Below are 20,387 nucleotides of genomic sequence, written 5' to 3' on the forward strand. Positions count from 1 at the left end.
CAGACAGCATGGTGAAGAAGGCGCAGCAGCGCCTCTTCAACCTCAGGAGGCTGAAGAAATTTGGCCTATCACACTTTACAGATGCACAATCGAGAGCATCCTGTCGGGCTGTATCACCGCTTGGTACGGCAACTGCTCCGCCCACAACCGTAAGGCTCTCCAGAGGGTAGTGAGGTCTGCACAACGCATCACCGGGGGCAAACCTGCCCTCCAGGACACCTATACCACCCGAAGTTATAGGAAGGCCATAAAGATCATTAAGGACAACAACCACCCGAGCCACTGCCTGTTCACCCCGCTATCATCCAGAAGGCGAGGTCAGTACAGGTGCATCAAAGCTGGGACCAAAAAACAGCTTATATCTCAAGGCCATCACTAACAGAGGCTGCTGCCAACTTACTAACTCAACTCTAGCCACTAACAATTAAAAAATTGGATGTATCACTAGTCACTTTAAACAATGCCACTTTGTTTACATACCCTAGATTACTCATTTCATATGTACATACTGTACTCTATACCATCTACTGCATCCTGCCGATGCTGTTCGGCCATCACATCACCATATATTTATATGTACATATTCATTCCTTTACACTGTGTGTGTGTATCACACATACATATACACAGTGCCTTGCGAAAGTATTCGGCCCCCTTGAACTTTGCGACCTTTTGCCACATTTCAGGCTTCAAACATAAAGATATAAAACTATCTTTTTGAAGAAAAACTGAAAAATTGGGCGTGCAAAATTATTCAGCCCCTTTACTTTCAGTGCAGCAAACTCTCTCCAGAAGTTCAGTGAGGATCTCTGAATGATCCAATGTTGACCTAAATGAAGGAGTATCAGACCACTGCAAATCTACCAAGACCTGGCCGTCCCTCTAAACTTTCAGCTCATACAAGGAGAAGACTGATCAGAGATGCAGCCAAGAGGCCCATGATCACTCTGGATGAACTGCAGAGATCTACAGCTGAGGTGGGAGACTGTCCATAGGACAACAATCAGTCGTATATTGCACAAATCTGGCCTTTATGGAAGAGTGGCAAGAAGAAAGACATTTCTTAAAGATATCCATAAAAATTGTCGTTTAAAGTTTGCCACAAGCCACCTGGGAGACACAAACATGTGGAAGAAGGTGCTCTGGTCAGATGAAACCAAAACGGAACTTTTTTGGCAACAATGCAAAACGTTGCGTTTGGCGTAAAAGCAACACAGCTCATCACCCTGAACACACCATACCCACTGTCAAACATGGTGGTGGCAGCATCATGGTTTGGGCCTGCTTTTCTTCAGCAGGGACAGGGAAGATGGTTAAAATTGATGGGAAGATGGATGGAGCCAAATACAGGACCATTCTGGAAGAGAACCTGATGGAGTCTGCAAAAGACATGAGACTGGGACAGAGATTTGTCTTCCAACAAGACAATGATCCAAAACATAAAGCAAAATCTACAATGGAATGGTTCAAAAATAAACATATCCAGGTGTTGGAATGGCCAAGTCAAAGTCCAGACCTGAATCCAATCGAGAATCTGTGGAAAGAACTGAACTGCTGTTCACAAATGCTCTCCATCCAACCTCACTGAGCTCGAGCTGTTTTGCAAGGAGGAATGGGAAAAAATTTCAGTCTCTCGATGTGCAAACTGATAGACATACCCCAAGCGACTTACAGCTGTAATCGCAGCAAAAGGTGGCGCTACAAAGTATTAACTTAAGGGGGCTGAATAATTTTGCACGCCCAATTTTTCAGTTTTTGATTTGTTAAAAAAAGTTTGAAATATCCAATAAATGTCGTTCCACTTCATGATTGTGTCCCACTTGTTGTTGATTCTTCACAAAAAAATACACTTTTATATCTTTGTTTGAAGCCTGAAATGTGGCAAAAGGTCGCAAAGTTCAAGGGGGCCGAATACTTTCGCAAGGCACTATCTATCTATCTATCTATATATATATATATATATATATATACACACACACACACACACACACACACACATACACACGGTAGTTGTGAAATTGTTAGATATTACTGCATGGTCGGAACTAGAAGCACAAGCATTTCGCTACACTCACACATGGTTAGCAGATGTTAATGTATGTGACTAATAACATTTGTTTTGAAGCATTTAGAGTTACAAAATTGTGGAAACTATGCCAAAATGTCCATGTTTTCCAGAAATACAGATTGAAGGAATCCTGGAATAAGCCGGAAATCCAGAATACTCCAACCACAATTTCTGGAACATTTAGGATAAGTAGCTGGAATCGTACAACACCGGCAGCAACACCCTCTCCGCCAGTGGGTGTTAAGCAACAAGAAACATCCTTTCCTAAAAGTAGACCAAACATCCTTTTAAAAATTTCATATGCATGATTAAAATGTTTTATTCAAAAAGTTCTGGTGGTGTACAGTACAGTACTACATGGTGCATTGGTCATTAAGGTCAAGATAGGTTACGGAACAGGTTGAAACTGGCCATGGGAGGAAGGATTTCAATATAGTGCATCACTTTCCTGGGTCACATTAAGTAGACAAACAGGACAAATGGTTTTGAATAAGTTGGACAAAAAGGTGCTTCCTGAATTTGTTTTCTCCAAAGTGCTTTCTGCTGTTTCATAGCAACTGACTGAACTCTAGTATGCAAAGACTACATCCCCTAAGCAAAGTAGGGAGTACCAACCTTGATCGTCTTGCTTGGTCTGTAGAGGCTTTGTAGTCTCAAGTGTGTTTATGTAGAAGACTAATCCAAAACGTAATGTGACAGATTTATATTGAGCTAAACTGACTGAAATTACACATCCCGTCCTTAGTTATAACAAATATAAATTAGAACCGACACAAAATAAATACAAAGGTCAATAATGATTATGGTTCAAAGAGTACTGCTGTGGTCCCAAAGAGTACTGCATACTGCTGTGGTCCCAAATAGTACTGCATACTGCTGTGGTCTAAAGAGTACTACTACAGTCCACAAGGACCAGCACCTACTATGGGTCAAATAGTACTGCATACTGCTATGGTCTAAAGAGTACTACTACAGTCCAAAAGGACCATCACCTACTATGGGTCAAATAGTACTATGTACTGCTATGGTCCAAGTAGGAATACTATCTTCTACTGCAGTACATTGAAATGAATGAACAAAAAGCAACGTCAGGGGTTGTAACGGGCATGTCCCAGTTCAAGTCCCTAGCCTCTACCCATAGGTTCTTCCTGGCGGCCCCATGTAGATCTATAAACTTGAAACTTGAAAAAAAAAAAAAAAAAGTTCAACCAAAAGCTCTCAACCTATGCAGTCCTTTCAGATATATACGGGGGGGGGGGGGAAATCGGTTTTGGAATGGAGCCAAAGCCAACTCTATGGGCCCCCATCTCAAATTGAGCCCTAGACCTACGCAGACCTGAGAGGAGGAAACAAATATGGTAGGCTGTAGCTCCAGCGTAGGGCCTAGGGGTTGATTTGGGATCGGGCCAAAGAGTCGAAAGGCTGTGCCTCTCGGTCGCCAATCAGAAGACAAAGAGGAAGTCATCTCCATTGGTGGTGTTCGATGTGTTCTGGTTGCATGTGTTCCCATTGGCCTGGTCAGGTTCTGTAAGCCAATCCTGGGGGGTCACCCCAACATCCAGGACCTGGGGGTTAGTACGGGACACTGCCAGTCTGGAGGGGGGGGAAGAGACGGAAAGGAGAAAATGTGATTGAATGGGTGAGAGGATTGAAGAGAGGTAGGCATTGTAATCATGTAATGCACTGCAGAGATTGTTAGCTGAGTCGGGTGTTCAAACCCCTCTAACCCCGACCTGCTCCACTACAGAGGACCAGCAGATGTTGTATGATCACAATCAGACGCTAACTGATGCAGTGTGTACATCAGTGGGTCCTACACGTAAATGTACCTGGAGAAAACTTGATTGAACTCTCAATTAAAATTGTATAGATGATATTCGTCGGTCTGGTAGGAGTTGACACAAACAGGAAGTTACTAAACATCAACACAGTCACAACACACGAGACATGTATGCCGCCTTACCAAGCAAAAATACAGTAACTGCTCCCAGAGTGGACATGACAAAAATAGCTTTTATTTTACCTTGGTTTTCACAGTAGCTTTAGTACAGTTACTGCTAACATGACCCCCATTTTCTATGAAACACAATAGAGACAGGACACTTGTCCACATGATTAAACATTTAGAGTACAGGTAGCAAAAATGGCATGAACTAATTTTTGACCAAATGAGCAGTTACTGCCTTTTTGCCCCATTTTATACACAAAGGATGTTATTGTAGCATAAGGAGTGTTTATGGTTGGGTCAGTGGACTGTATAATGGTGTTTCAGGTTAGGTTGGGGGCGGGGTTAGAGTCCACTCTCCACCAAACACACAGCAGTGGTACCTGGAGAGAGTAAACAGAAAGAAGGCGGGGCTACACACTGCTGTCATTTCCTTATTCTGTCACTTCATTTTCTGTCAGGGTTGGGCTGATTTTGAGGCTGCATTACGACTCAAATACCACCCCCCTCAATATGTTAACATACAATATATTTAATAAAGAAACATTAAGAGAATTCTGAATAGAGAAACTAAAATGATAAGACCTGATTCCCCTATACTTAGTCCCACAGCCTAAAGCCTAGTCCCACAGCCTAGTCCCACAGCCTAGTCCCACAGCCTAGTCCCACAGCCTACAGCCTAGTCCCACAGCCTAGTCCCACAGCCTAGTCCCACAGCCTAGTCCCACAGCCTAGTGCCTAGTCCCACAGCCTAGTGCCTAGTCCCACAGCCTAGTCCCACAGCCTAAAGCCTAGTCCCACAGCCTAAAGCCTAGTCCCACAGCCTAGTCCCACAGCCTAGTCCCACAGCCTAGTCCCACAGCCTAGTCCCACAGCCTAGTCCCACAGCCTAAAGCCTAGTCCCACAGCCTAAAGCCTAGTCGCACAGCCTAAAGCCTAAGTTTTACCAAATAATAACACTTTTCTCTGGAAACAATGTTCATTCTACATTTCATCTGTTTGGCTTCTTTATTGAACAAAATGTAACTGATTCATTGAATGTAATATTTTAGAATATTTGCACACATTTTATATGCATTTATATAATTACATGTTTGATATACATATTTGTACAGACTACACCTAATATTGAACAGAATAGGTATTTGGATTTAATTCAAATTTCCTTTAATTCAAATTCTAAACGCAATTCTATATCCTGTTTACTGCTTCAATTCAAATTCAATAATTGAGATGTATGAGGCATTCTGAATTCAAGTCTGAATTGAGGCCAACCCTGTTCTCGGTTTCATCTCTACCTCTGACCGTTTCTCTAGTTTAACCGTGTAAATCTGATGATCCATTCAAGACGGAGCTGTGGAGTCACATTCTCCAAAAGCTGCAATCACTCTCTGGCAAACCTGATCTGAGCAAATCAATGAGCCTATTGATTTCTGTGGTCAATCAGCAGCAAGAAGTGACTCGCTTTATTGACAACAGATACATTTTTGGGACGAGTGTCTTACCTAGAAAAAGCCTCATCCAAGTCTTCCTCAATTTCCTGCAAGAGAGAAAGATTGTGAGTTTCTGTATCCAAAATATTTTTTCTCCCATTTAAAGAGAGAAACGGTTGATTTGAAACGTACCCAGACAGTGTTATTGTTATCAATGTCCTCGGGAGCGGTGTGGTCGTCCACCTGGAACTCCTCGTTGCCATTGGTTTCCAGAACCACGGCAACATGAGTCCGTTCCTCCAGGTCCAGTAGGTTACCCGTGGCAACATCTATGGAGACAGAAATCAGCCAATCAGTAAAGTTGAGTGTTTACAGTTGGCCTCCAACTGCCTACAGAAAGAAAAAAAACATCCTAAGGATCCAACCAAAGCCTCAGTAGGACGAAATACGAGAATGCTATTTAGCAATGAAATGTCTAAGTAAATGTTATTCTGAATTACACTGTAGTCATTTAGCAGATGCTCTTATCCAGAGAGACGTACAATGAGTGCATTCCATCGTAACATAAATCTGTTGAACATTATATTTAAAAAAACTCTGAACGTCTGCATTGGATAAAGATGGAGCGTGTGTGTTTGAGGGCTGCGTTTACACAGCCAGTCCAATTCTGATATTTTTCCAGAGCTGATCGGATTGGTGAAAAAAAAATTAATCAGAATTGGGCTGCATGTGAAAATACAGCCTCAGTCTCGCTCTGTGTGAGATGTGTATCACCTTACCTTCTGCTTTCAGACTAGCCAGGCTATTGGATCCTTCTAATTGGGAGCTGCCGGATGCTTCTCCAGCCGAGCCGGACATCACCCTCTTCTCTACAAGACACAAAATACCACCATCAACACACACACACACACACGTGGCTACTGAACAGCTTCTACCCCCCCCAAGCCAAAAGACTGCAGAAACAATTAATCAAAGCAGCTACCGAACAGCAGCTACCCAGACTTTCTGCTTTGACAGCCTTTGGTATTTTTTTGTTGTTGCACCAACTCACCTCACTCAACCCACACCTCTAATACACATGCTGCAGCTACTACTCTGCTAATTATCTATCCTGATCCCCTAGTCACTTATATACACCCCCCCCCTACCTACATATTACTTCAACAACCTGGTACTCCTGCACCAGTACTCCTTGTACATAGCCTCGTTGCTGTCATGTTGTGATACCATTTTTCTTCCTCCTCCTTTTAGCAAATGTCTTCCATTGTAACTCTGCACTGTTGTTTAAGGGCTGTTAACTAAACTTGTTGTGGGTGAAGTCTACACCGGTTTTATTCGCCGCATGTGACAAATAGCATTCGATTTCATATAGAAAATGCTAAATTGTGACCTTGTGTGTAAATAAATGCACGTGTCCCCATCTCCCGGGTGGCGTGTAATAAGGTGTCTGTATAGCAACAAACTAATGCTATTGGCTGCATGCAAATATTTAAAACAGATGCCAGTGTAGCGAAATGCTTGTGTTTCTAGCTCCGACAGTGCAGTAATGTATAACAATACAAAACAATCTAAAAAAACAAAGGCGAGCAATGTCGGAGTCTGTATGTATGAGATGCATATAATAAATATATAAATGGCCAGTATTTGATAGAATATACAGCATATGTAACATTACAGTAATAGTTGGACTTAACTAGTATACACATATGAAGTGGGTAAAACAGGATGTGAACAATATTAAAGTGACCAGCGTTCCATGACCATAGGAGAGCAGCTTCTAAGTAACCGGATGCTAACCGGCTAGTGACGATGACTAAGACTAGCATGGTCACCTGACCAAACAATGAGGAGGCAGGCTAGTGACGATGACTAAGACTAGCATGGTCACCTGACCAGACAATGAGGAGGCCGGCTAGTGACGATGACTAAAGTTCAGGACAGGGGAACTGGGCAGGAGGCCGGCTAGTGACGATGACTAAAGTTCAGGACAGGGGAACTGGGCAGGAGGCCGGCTAGTGACGATGACTAAAGTTCAGGACAGGGGAACTGGGCAGGAGGCCGGCTAGTGACGATGACTAAAGTTCAGGACAGGGGAACTGGGCAGGAGGCCGGCTAGTGGGGACTATTTAACAGTCGGATGGGCTTGAGATTGAAGCTGTTTTTCCAGCCTCAGCTTTGATACACCAGACCGTCCCCTTCTGGATGGTAGCAGGGTTTGAACAGCAACCTACCTTCTTTGGCAACCTGCCAGAACTCAAAGGCCACTTTAAAGGCCTGTGCTACAGTCAGAGTTACTGCCTGGGCCTAGGAGAGAAAGAGACCATTCACAAAGCTGTTATAATGCTATAAGCCCCAATGAAACAACATTAACAATCAAAAAGGACACTAAAATTAAGAGTACAGATTATTTTGAATGGGACAACATACAAATGTTATTGAACAAGAACATTTGAAAAATATACTTTTATTAAGTAAAATGTATGCATGCATGTATATATTCCAAAATCCCAGCAACACATGCAGTCGAAAAAGGGGGATGCAAGGAGTGCAACCTTCTAATGTTTCCCCCGGGGGAACGAGAGAGGGCCAGTCAGATGTAGGGGTTATATTGGAAGCAAACATGTTTTAAGGCAGGCTTTTGTTCCAGCCCCCGCTTTAATATACCCGAATCAGGTGCTCAAAGTGCTGCTGAGCAGCTGATTATTAGAGTCAGCTTGGTTAGAGCAAGGACTGGAACAAAACCCTGCACAACCAGTAGTTATAGTAGGAAGGTTGTTCGATCCTGTTCTAAGGAGTGGATTCATTTCCGTGTCTATCCCCTTCCCTAACCCCTAGATCAGCATTCCCTAACCCCTAGATCAGCATTCCCTAACCCCTAGATCAGCATTCCCTAACCCCTAGATCAGCATTCCCTCAACCCTGAACCTCCAGAACCCCCAACACTGTCACCCTGGTCCTCCAGTACCCCCCAACAGTATAACCCTGGTCCTCCAGTACCCCCCCAACACTGTCACCCTGGTCCTCCAGTACCCCCCCAACACTGTCACCCTGGTCCTCCAGTACCCCCCAACACTGTCACCCTGGTCCTCCAGTACCCCCCCCAACACTGTCACCCTGGTCCTCCAGTACCCCCAACACTGTCACCCTGGTCCTCCAGTACCCCCCAACACTGTCACCCTGGTCCTCCAGTACCCCCAACAGTATAACCCTGGTCCTCCAGTACCCCCCAACAGTATAACCCTGGTCCTCCAGTACCCCCCAACAGTATAACCCTGGTCCTCCAGTACCCCCCAACAGTATAACCCTGGTCCTCCAGTACCCCCCAACAGTATAACCCTGGTCCTCCAGTACCCCCCCAACAGTATAACCCTGGTCCTCCAGTACCCCCCAACAGTATAACCCTGGTCCTCCAGTACCCCCCCCAACAGTATAACCCTGGTCCTCCAGTACCCCCAACAGTATAACCCTGGTCCTCCAGTACCCCCAACAGTATAACCCTGGTCCTCCAGTACCCCCAACAGTATAACCCTGGTCCTCCAGTACCCCCAACAGTATAACCCTGGTCCTCCAGTACCCCCAACAGTATAACCCTGGTCCTCCAGTACCCCCAACACTGTCACCCTGGTCCTCCAGTACCCCCAACACTGTCACCCTGGTCCTCCAGTACCCCCAACACTGTCACCCTGGTCCTCCAGTACTCTTACGATCTCTTAAAACTAGAGACATCTGTAGCATTGTGTTGTGTGACAAAACTGCACATTTTAGAGAGGCCTTTTATTGTCCCCAGCACAAGGTGCACCTGTGTAATGATCAAGCTGTTTAATCAGCTTCTTGATATGCCACACCTGTCAGGTGGATGGATTATCTTGGCAAAGGAGAAATGCTCACTAACATGTATACAAAATAAATTTGAGCACAACATTAGGGATAAATAAGCTTTTTGTGCAGTATGGAACATTTCTGGGATCTTTCCTTTCAGCTCATGAAACAAACACTTTACATGTTGTGTTTATATTTTTGTAGATAAGTAAAAATAAAAAAATTCAGGTAGTTTACAGGAGGTCCAAGCAGAGGAATAAGAATATTTCTTAGACTCATCCAGTCCTTTCAGATTATAGTGGTTGTTGTGGTGTCAGTTCACACTCACCACTTTCCTCTTGGAGCAGAGGTAGGCGTGGCACTCCAGTGTTCCGTTGAGTGTGTTCTGGGAAATGTAGGCAAACACCTTGTCGTGAAGCTTGTCCGCCGTGCAGTAGGATATCCTGCAGGACGCAAGGGCAAAGGTTAAAATGTCAGAGGGCAAAATAAATTCAGCGGTTTACAGTTATGGTTCAAAATGGCAAGTGTCCTCAGAGAGAGAGAGAGAGAGAGAGAGAGAGAGATCACCCAGCTCTGTGGAAGCCTGGTCTCCTGTAGGGAGATGTATTTTCAAAAATAAATTGCCCTCTCCCCACCACACACACACACCTGTATATGGAGATGTTGTCTAGCAGCTGGTTGGTCAGACTATCGTAGAGCATTATACCCTGAGGAGAAACCTTCAGAGAAACCTTCAGAGGCTTCTTACCTCCCGCTTTGGCCTAAAGGGGATAGAGTTGAAGACAGAGAATATAGATTCAATAGAAATCATTTATTCCTAATGGCCTTGGCCTGGATCAATAGGAGATAATTAGACAAAGATCACAATAATAGCAAGATAGATAGATATATCTATCTCTTTTATCAGTAAGCATTGATGCTAAAATGAGATTATCAACAATATAATGAAACAAATACAGCTAATTGATCATTTGTTTTTAAAGGAGCCACGTTATTTAGTTATCGTGAAGCACTTAAAAAATAAATTAAAAAAAAGCGCTGTTCTTGAGAGCAGAAGCAATCAACTCCAAAAATATAATCTAAAAATCAAGAGTTTAGGAACTTCCTGTGCTTTGAAATTCCAATCCCTCCTACTTGTATGGCATCACAGCTCACCGTGGCAATGATCCTCTTGACAGCAGCTGCTGATAGGTCCTCTCCTTTGGCCTGGTCCACCAGGGTCATGCCTAGGTGGCGGAGGTTAAAGGTCATGCCCTCCACAACAGTCTCCCTCGTGTCGGTCCAGTTCTCAGGAAGTTCTAGAGAGACAGGTTATAAGATTGTAAGGAAGGTTAACCACAGCAAGGTTGTTATAGTAAAACAAAAACAAACTAAAATAATTTTGTAAACTGAAAAAAAAAATCCTAACAAATTATGGTTATTATATTCTAAACTTTGGCCAAAAATCAAAATGGAGTTGCTGAAAGTAGATGGGGAGGTTTCAAATAGCTAGTGATAATGATGCACAAGCTAGGCCTACCACTAACTAACAGGGAAGAAATCTGAGGTGCGAGCACGGAGCGTGACTGGGCCAAGCTGGAGCAGCTTGTGAAGTTGTTGGAGCCGTTCGCAATCCACACCGACTTCAAACTGACAGCCGGTCACTGTCTGATGTGGTAGCGTGCCTTCTCAACCTCGAGACACACTTGCAGTCAACTACTGTTGCAAAACAGTTGGCACTGGTCCTCCTGAAGTCATTGCGTGAGCGCTTTGCATGCATACTGAATCCTCTGGCAGCCAACTTCCTTCCTCACTCTACAGCAGCTTGCTCAACATAGATGAAGCCACTGACAAGGGAAGCAGAGTCTTTTGTACTTCAGCAAATCAGAGAGTAGCGCCATGGAGCAGCAGGACCCCCAGCAATATGTCAGCACGTTGAATCCAGCAAGCATCTCGACCACAGTTCTTCAGAAATATAGCTTCCTCGCATCTAAGACGGTCCTCCCCTGGCAGGGCATTGTGTCCTGTCTGAGCTGTGGAAATACCCGGAGGATGTAAAGCTGTTTACAGAGTCACCGCTTCAGTTCGGTTTATCCAAAGCGGTGGTTTCTGCCCCTGCATCCCAAGCGTTCGTGGAGAGAATAGTCGGTCTGTGGACAACCGTCATCAGGCTTGAGAAACCGAACGACCACCTCTCTGGAACGCAGAGTCTTGTTTGGTTTAACAGAAACATAAGTTAGCATGGGCAGTGACCTGAGGACTTTTGCCATTTTTTAAATTTATTTAGTCAACTGGGCAGGACTTCCAATTTCATTGGCTGATCCCTCCTGATGACCCGGTTGGCATGACCTAATGACCCGGGGTTGGAGTCATGACAGCAGGGTCATCAGGAAGGAATCAGTGAATTTCTCTTGTAGAACAAAAATTGACTAATTCAAGATAGAGAGGTCCTCAACGGTGCTTCCCACACTCTCACAGAAACCCTCACCACAGAGATGTTGTCTATCCAAGTCTATGGTCCCCCATCTCCTTATGCATTACTGCCCCCCAGTGGCAAGAAGTGACATTCTAAAAAAACTAACTATAAGCCTACAACACATAAATGTCTCAGACTCCCACAGCTACTTTCTCTCCCAAACACAATATACAGTGCCTTGCGAAAGTATTCGGCCCCCTTGAACTTTGCGACCTTTTGCCACATTTCAGGCTTCAAACATAAAGATATAAAACTGTATTTTTTTGTGAAGAATCAACAAGTGGGACACAATCATGAAGTGGAACGACATTTATTGGATATTTCAAACTTTTTTAACAAATCAAAAACTGAAAAATTGGGCGTGCAAAATTATTCAGCCCCTTTACTTTCAGTGCAGCAAACTCAATCCAGAAGTTCAGTGAGGATCTCTGAATGATCCAATGTTGACCTAAATGACTAATGATGATAAATACAATCCACCTGTGTGTAATCAAGTCTCCTTTCGCAAGGCACTGTATAAAAAAATATTAAGCAAAATAACCAGTAAATCAAGTCAGAAAACAGACTAAACTAAACTGAATATAAAAAAATACTATAATAAAGTTTGAACTAGAGATATATACTCTATGGGATCCAGATCAGTAGAAGGTCATGACCTCCAGGTTGTTCTCACATGTTTCCAAGCAGCGAGGTGGGTCAAAGTCCAGATGCTATATTCAACTGTTTGAGAACAGGTCAATATGAGATTGATGTAGCAACCAACATCTGTCTCTGAAATCGTGTTGAGTCAGTCGTGTGGAGCTAAAAGATATTTTCCTCTAACAGGACTTTGAATGTGAACATTAAAAAAGCCGTCTAAAAATATTTATTTTTTTAAAACACTGTATATGGATCAAGGTGAAAGAAAACTTTTAGGCAAAAGTACATTTACTCAGAACTAACCTATAACCTGTAAAAGAGGGAAAGAATATTGAGGGGGAGAAAGGGGAAAAACTATTGAGGGGGAGAAAGAATATTGAGGGGGAGAAAGGGGAAAAACTATTGAGGGGGAGAAAGGGAGAATATTGAGGGGGAGAAAGAACATTGAGGGGGAGAAAGAACATTGAGGGGGAGAAAGAATATTGAGGGGGAGAAAGAATATTGAGGGGGAGAAAGAATATTGAGGGGGAGAAAGGGAGAATATTGAGGGGGAGAAAGGGAGAACATTGAGGGGGAGAAAGGGAGAACATTGAGGGGGAGAAAGAACATTGAGGGGGAGAAAGAACATTGAGGGGGAGAAAGAACATTGAGGGGGAGAAAGAACATTGAGGGGGAGAAAGAACATTGAGGGGGAGAAAGAACATTGAGGGGGAGAAAGAACATTGAGGGGGAGAAAGGGAGAATATTGAGGGGGAGAAAGGGAGAATATTGAGGGGGAGAAAGGGAGAATATTGAGGGGGAGAAAGGGAGAATATTGAGGGGGAGAAAGGGAGAATATTGAGGGGGAGAAAGGGAGAATATTGAGGGGGAGAAAGAACATTGAGGGGGAGAAAGAACATTGAGGGGGAGAAAGGGAGAATATTGAGGGGGAGAAAGGGAGAATATTGAGGGGGAGAAAGGGAGAATATTGAGGGGGAGAAAGAATATTGAGGGGGAGAAAGGGGAAAGAATATTGAGACACAAATGGAATAGTCTTGTACACTAACTTTGACAAGTAATAAGAGAAATATGTTTCTGTTCCAGAGTCTCCATCAATGTTTTCATTCTCTTTATCCTGGGCTAAGTTATCTAGGACCAGCTACCCTCTATGAAACCTCTGCCTGACAACTTCTAGCCTACGGCGCCATCGCTAGCTGCACTCATCACGGAGAAGAAACATTAGTGGGCGTGGTATTTGGATAGAGCTGTGTGGATGGGAAGCCAGGCAAATTAAACCTTACCTACTGCGTGTTAACTTCATCCTACTTCCATGTTGAATTGAAGGAGAAAGACGGAAGGCCAAACAGGGGGAGCAGTCAGTAATATAAATTATTGAAGTCCATTTTCTCATTCCTTATCAGTTCTGCGTTTCTGTAGCCTTCTAGAACTCTGGGATTTTTTTTTTTTACCTTTAATTAGGCAAGTCAGTTAATTAAGAAAACATTCTTATTTTCAATGACGGCCTAGGAACAGTGGGTTAACTGCCTGTTCAGGGGCAGAACGACAGATTTGTACCTTGTCAGCTCGGGGATTTGAACTTGCAACCTTCCTGTTACTAGTCCAACGCTAACCACTAGGCTACCCTGCCGCCCCGTGCACACTGATGCAGACACACACACACACACACGGTCTCGCAGGCCCAGACCTTCTTTCTCTCACCCAGTTGCAGACAGACCTTCTCTCTCACCCAGACACGCCACATTGACATTCTCTCACAGACACGGGCCAAGACCTACCACAGACACACCATCCCCAGAACGGTTACATTTAAAACTAGAAAACAGTCCCAGTGTTTTTTCTGGTTTGTTAACCATGATTCTGACTAATGACCATAACATAGACATCACCGTACACCATGAGGAGGATAGGGTGTGTGTGTGTGTGGGTGTGTGTGTGTGTGTGGTAACAAGCAGCTCAGCTTTGTGAGGAGGCTCCAAAAAGACCAGGCAGAAGGCATGGATGTTAGCATGGATGTTAGCCCTGTCAGACTTTGTCGACCGTAGACCTAAAGTGACGCACTGGATCTATATGGCAGAAACACATATAGCCGCCTTCAATTCTCTCTCTCCCCCTCCTTCCATTCATCTGACTGCCTGAGGACCAGATGACAAGATGGATGGGTTAGGGTTCAGTGAGGGGAATCGGCTGAATGTAGGTGTGTGGGGTGACAGACGCACACCTACAGATCGCCATTAATGACTTTCCCTTATCAATCTCTCAAAAAATAGAAAGACTTTGGCCAAGATGGTTATGAAGGAAAGAGGTCAACTGAAGTGATTTCTGATGGACTTGTTCTTGAGTGCTTCTTTGTAGTTTGCATCATTGCCAAGTCTTCAAGTATGAGGGATAAGATGACGAAGGAGGGAGAGAGAGAAATTAGGGGAAGAGTGGAGGGAGAAATGAAGGCGGCTAGGATATGGGTTTCTGCCATATAGAGCCAGTGCGTCACTTTAGGTCTACGGTCGACAAAGTCTGTTATCTAGGGACATTGGACTACGAGGAGCCGACTTCTGACAGGGCTAACATCCAATGAAAACACTGCTTCTTAGAAGACCTGTAGGACTATGTCCAATGAAAACACGGCTTCTTAGAAGAGCAGAGAGGGTTCACGTTCATGTCAGGTTTCTGGATGTAAGTTGAACCTATAGACTACGGTGACACACATGATAATGCAGGGAGGTCGACCACCTTGTCCCAATGTAGATCAAAGGTCACAAAAACATTGCCACAGCAACAGGAAACACACATCAGAGCCCTCTAGCAACACAACAGCCAATTAGAATCCAGGGTTTTCAAGGTGGATGACTGAACAAACAGTAATAGTGAATTCTCAGAACTCTGTCAACAACACCTATAGGAATGAGGAAAAACATTAAATTCACAGAAGTCAACACGCACTATAGGAGTGTGTGTGTGTGTGGGGGGGGGGTAGAACTAAATGGATTTCACAGAACTAGGAACTCTGAAATCAAGCAGAGCCTTATAATACTGTATAATAAATAAGAGGACAAACGATACGATACTATATGATCTGTAGTAATATGGAAGTGATGTGGCATCAAATGGACCTATATTACCCAATGGTCCATGTGTCAGGATGTGGGGGGGGGGGGTCAAGAGGAAGGGGGGGGACAGCCAGGGTGGATCAAGAGGAAGGGGAGGGGGACAGCCAGGGTGGGTCAAGAGGAAGGGGAGGGGGGGGGACAGCCAGGGTGGGTCAAGAGGAAAGGGGGGGGGGTGAGGGGGCGCTGGACACGTCTCCCTTGGCGTTGCAGAGAAAAATGAGTTCTGGGAGACGGTAAATGGATTATGCATCTGTGCCTGAGGGCAACTTCTATCCACAAGGACGATATTGTCCCCAGTCTACATGCCTGACCATGGCCAGTCCTGCAGGCTGAACGATATGGGTCGTCAGTAGTAATGACTGACGACTCCCCCCCCCCCCCTCCCCCTCACTCAACCTGGAAAACAGATTCAGACAACCCTAAACAGTCAGAAAGCCTACTGTAGATTAGAGCCCAGAAAATGGGTCACTCACTGTCAGTAGCTTAAAAAAAAAAAAAAAAAATTACCTACCTCTACATCACAGTTAAATCAACATTACATTTTGTGTTAACTTGAACATGATTTCATGAGTTATTTAACGAGGCAACTCAGTTAAGAACAATTTAAAAAAAAAATTTTTTTTTTTTTACAATGACGGCCTACCTCGGTCAAACCCTCCCTTAACCCGGATGACGCCAGGCCAAATTGTGCACCTCCCTATGAGACTTCCCGATCACAGTCGGTTATGATACACCCCTGGATTGAACCAGGGTCTGTAGTGACGCCTCGAGCACTGAGATGCAGTGCCTTAGACCGCTGCGCCACTCGGGAGGCCCCTTAAATGAAGAGGCTTTAATAAAACACATTATCTGTAAGCGGAATGTTGACAACAGAGGAAGCACCAGCAGTTCCCAAAACCGGAACCCAGCCACGCTGCAGACCAGAGGAGAAGAGGTAAGAGCGATAACTGGGCCCAAAAATCAGTCATCTCCAGCAGGTGATGTTTTTGGAATATTTTTTTTTTTTTTGTAGAAGCTCACCAAGCGAGAGGTTTTTGTATGGAGGAAAATGTGTTTATATCAGAGTTACACCTGTTGTTCACACACACACACATATCTGCCCTCTCATTGGCTAGAACGGTCCCACCTGATCTTACCTCCCCCAGACTGCCTTCCATTTTTATTTATTTAATTTTAAAATACATTTACTTCGGTTGTCAGAGCGGCCATTTGAGTATCTGGTTAATAACATGGATAATGTTACTGGCTGGTGCAGCACTGTAGCTGATATCTTGTCTATAGTGATCAGTAGATCTAGTTTCCCCGGACGCCCCCGAATCACCCACCTGGCCCAGGATCAAGTGAGATTTAGCACACAATCTGCATCCTACCCTATTCTCTACATAGTGCACTACTTTTGACCTGAGCCTTATGGGACCCTGGTCAAAAGTAGTGCACTATGTCACGAACAGGGTGGCCAACTGACCTTCCACATGCCCCCACAGGAAGGAAGGAATGAAATATATATATGAGTTTTAAAATGCACTTAAGTATCAAGTATTATGCACACTACAACTGACATTAATTTACAAACAAAGCATGTGTTTAGTGAGTCTTCCAGATCAGAGGCAGTAGGGATGACCAGGGATGTTCTCTGTTTAGTGAGTCCTCCAGATCAGAGGCAGTAGGGATGACCAGGGATATTCTCTGTTTAGTGAGTCCTCCAGATCAGAGGCAGTAGGGATGACCAGGGATATTCTCTGTTTAGTGAGTCCTCCAGATCAGAGGCAGTAGGGATATTCTCTGTTTAGTGAGTCCTCCAGATCAGAGGCAGTAGGAATGACCAGGGATGTTCTCTGTTTAGTGAGTCCTCCAGATCAGAGGCAGTAGGGATGACCAGGGATGTTCTCTGTTTAGTGAGTCCTCCAGATCAGAGGCAGTATGGATGTTCTCTGTTTAGTGAGTCCACCAGATCAGAGGCAGTAGGGATGACCAGGGATGTTCTCTGTTTAGTGAGTCCTCCAGAGCAGAGGCAGTAGGGATGACCAGGGATGTTCTCTGTTTAGTGAGTCCTCCAGATCAGAGGCAGTAGGAATGACCAGGGATGGTCTCTGTTTAGTGAGTCCTCCAGATCAGAGGCAGTAGGGATATTCTCTGTTTAGTGAGTCCTCCAGATTAGAGGCAGTAGGAATGACCAGGGATGTTCTCTGTTTAGTGAGTCCTCCAGATCAGAGGCAGTAGGGATGTTCTCTGTTTAGTGAGTCCTCCAGATCAGAGGCAGTAGGGATGACCAGGGATGTTCTCTGTTTAGTGAGTCCTCCAGATCAGAGGCAGTAGGAATGACCAGGGATGTTCTCTGTTTAGTGAGTCCTCCAGATCAGAGGCAGTAGGGATATTCTCTGTTTAGTGAGTCCTCCAGATCAGAGGCAGTAGGGATGTTCTCTGTTTAGTGAGTCTTCCAGACCAGAGGCAGTAGGGATGTTCTCTGTTTAGTGAGTCTTCCAGATCAGAGGCAGTAGGGATGTTCTCTGTTTAGTGAGTCCTCCAGATCAGAGGCAGTATGGATGTTCTCTGTTTAGTGAGTCCACCAGATCAGAGGCAGTAGGGATGACCAGGGATGTTCTCTGTTTAGTGAGTCCTCCAGATCAGAGGCAGTAGGAATGACCAGGGATGTTCTCTGTTTAGTGAGTCCTCCAGATCAGAGGCAGTAGGGATGACCAGGGATGTTCTCTGTTTAGTGAGTCCTCCAGATCAGAGGCAGTATGGATGTTCTCTGTTTAGTGAGTCCACCAGATCAGAGGCAGTAGGGATGACCAGGGATGTTCTCTGTTTAGTGAGTCCTCCAGAGCAGAGGCAGTAGGGATGACCAGGGATGTTCTCTGTTTAGTGAGTCCTCCAGATCAGAGGCAGTAGGAATGACCAGGGATGGTCTCTGTTTAGTGAGTCCTCCAGATCAGAGGCAGTAGGGATATTCTCTGTTTAGTGAGTCCTCCAGATTAGAGGCAGTAGGAATGACCAGGGATGTTCTCTGTTTAGTGAGTCCTCCAGATCAGAGGCAGTAGGGATGTTCTCTGTTTAGTGAGTCTTCCAGACCAGAGGCAGTAGGGATGTTCTCTGTTTAGTGAGTCTTCCAGATCAGAGGCAGTAGGGATATTCTCTGTTTAGTGAGTCCTCCAGATCAGAGGCAGTAGGGATGTTCTCTGTTTAGTGAGTCCTCCAGATCAGAGGCAGTAGGGATGTTCTCTGTTTAGTGAGACCTCCAGATCAGAGGCAGTAGGAATGTTCTCCTGGTAAGTGAATTAGACCCTTTTTCTGTCCTGTTAAAAACACTCAACATGTAACAGAGTACTTTTTGGCGTCCGAGAAAATGTATGGAGTAAAAAGTACATTCTTTTATTTATGAATGTAGTGAAGTAAAAGTTGTCAAAATACAGTAAAGTATAGTGAAAATACAAAAAAAAAATACTTTAAAGTATTTTTTTAAAGCAAAATTACCCTTACTAGGTTACTGTAATAGTACACTGAACAGTGTCAGTAAAACAGATGCCCAATATAGGGACAAAGTCGACAGCGTACAGGAAATAGAGTACTTTAATCCAAACATGCAATTAAGTCATTGCATGCGAGATGAATATGGTTATCAAGGGTGTGGTGCATTTCAGGCTCTGATCTCAAATTGGGAAGATTTGGGGATAGTGGATTACTAGATAGGAATGTCCTCAGCCTACACTGCCCCCCCCCCCCAAAAAAAAAGGAAAAGAAAAGCGGTATTATATTGTAACCGGGTTAATTTCATAGGAAACACGTAGTTGCTACATGTTTTTTTTTTTACTTGATTGGTAGCGTAATGGTGCCACCAATCATGACAACAGCAGGCCAGCCTAGTGAGTGAACTAATGACAAACATGCAATGGATATATGATTGATGAAATTATGTAAAATTGTTGCACTGGATGTAACAAGAGTTATCAAGTAGCCAACAAACGGTCAGAAATTCGGCATAACATGAAAATTGGACCCACAAACATAAAAAAAATATAATAATTGGCCAGTGTTAATAATTCGCTGTGTTTACACCACTAAAACAATGTGTTTGTTGTCGAATGCTTTGTTCGGTATAAAGAAAATATCAGAGGAAGTTTTCACTTATTTAAAACAAATCTTACTTTTATGTTTGCCGGAATTCCAAGACCGTTTCGCGATGCTTGGATTTCGGATGATCGCTCTTCCAGCCGACCGTAAGGCATCCATCACCGACTTTTAGGACAAGACAACTTGACAAAGGTGTTTGTAGACCGCAGAGCTCCAAAGACTGTCGTTGACTTCGAGTCTTTGGAATGAGTTGAAATAGGACCCGGTGGACGGGGCTATATCCGCTAATCAACCGAACGGGGATCCCCACGGTCACATACGTCAGGAGGGAATCCCAAGAGGTCAAAATAGTGTCAAACTGCCTTTGCTTTATTACTCGTTATCTGCAACTGTGATATCAACAAGTGATAACGAAGATGCTAGACTACTTGTCACAATGTTTTTTTTTTTTTTTTTTTTTTTTTTTTTTTTTAAAGCGCAACAGTCATGAGTTATCAACAAAAAATAACGTACTGTCGTCACCTTGTGGTCATAAAGTTTAACACTCCCGCATACCATTCTAATCCGTAATCAGTATTGAAGTAAACCAGCGGGAAAAGGTATGTTCACAGACAAATAGGAACTCTGAAGTTTCTCATCAAGTTTTCCACTCACTGGAGGTACAATTTGTTAATCCTCTGGTGCATTAGTGGTCTTAACAAGAGCCTGATGATTAGACAGATGTCAACATCAGAGATATTCATATCTGAGAGAGAGAGAGAGAGAGAGAGGGACAGAGAGAGACAGGGGAGAGAGAGAGGAAGAGAGAGACAGGGGAGAGAGGGACAGAGAGAGAGGGGAGAGAGAGAGAGGG

At 44.1% G+C, this 20,387-nt stretch overlaps 1 protein-coding gene across 1 annotated transcript; it reads right to left on the reverse strand.

Moving 5' to 3' along the window:
• Positions 1-2,368: 2,368 nt before the first annotated feature.
• LOC135549512 (low density lipoprotein receptor adapter protein 1-A-like) lies at positions 2,369-19,990 on the reverse strand. Its single transcript, XM_064979526.1, has 9 exons — positions 19,609-19,990; positions 10,421-10,563; positions 9,914-10,026; positions 9,594-9,708; positions 7,678-7,750; positions 6,226-6,315; positions 5,639-5,775; positions 5,519-5,553; positions 2,369-3,661 (listed from the first exon to the last, which is right to left on the reverse strand). The coding sequence occupies exons 1-9, from the start codon at positions 19,691-19,693 to the stop codon at positions 3,511-3,513; spliced, it is 942 nt and encodes a 313-aa protein (XP_064835598.1). The 5' UTR covers positions 19,694-19,990; the 3' UTR covers positions 2,369-3,510.
• Between the last annotated feature and the right edge of the window lie 397 nt (positions 19,991-20,387).

Source organism: Oncorhynchus masou, chromosome 12 (genome assembly GCF_036934945.1).
Source record: "Oncorhynchus masou masou isolate Uvic2021 chromosome 12, UVic_Omas_1.1, whole genome shotgun sequence".
Lineage (NCBI taxonomy): Eukaryota > Metazoa > Chordata > Actinopteri > Salmoniformes > Salmonidae > Oncorhynchus > Oncorhynchus masou.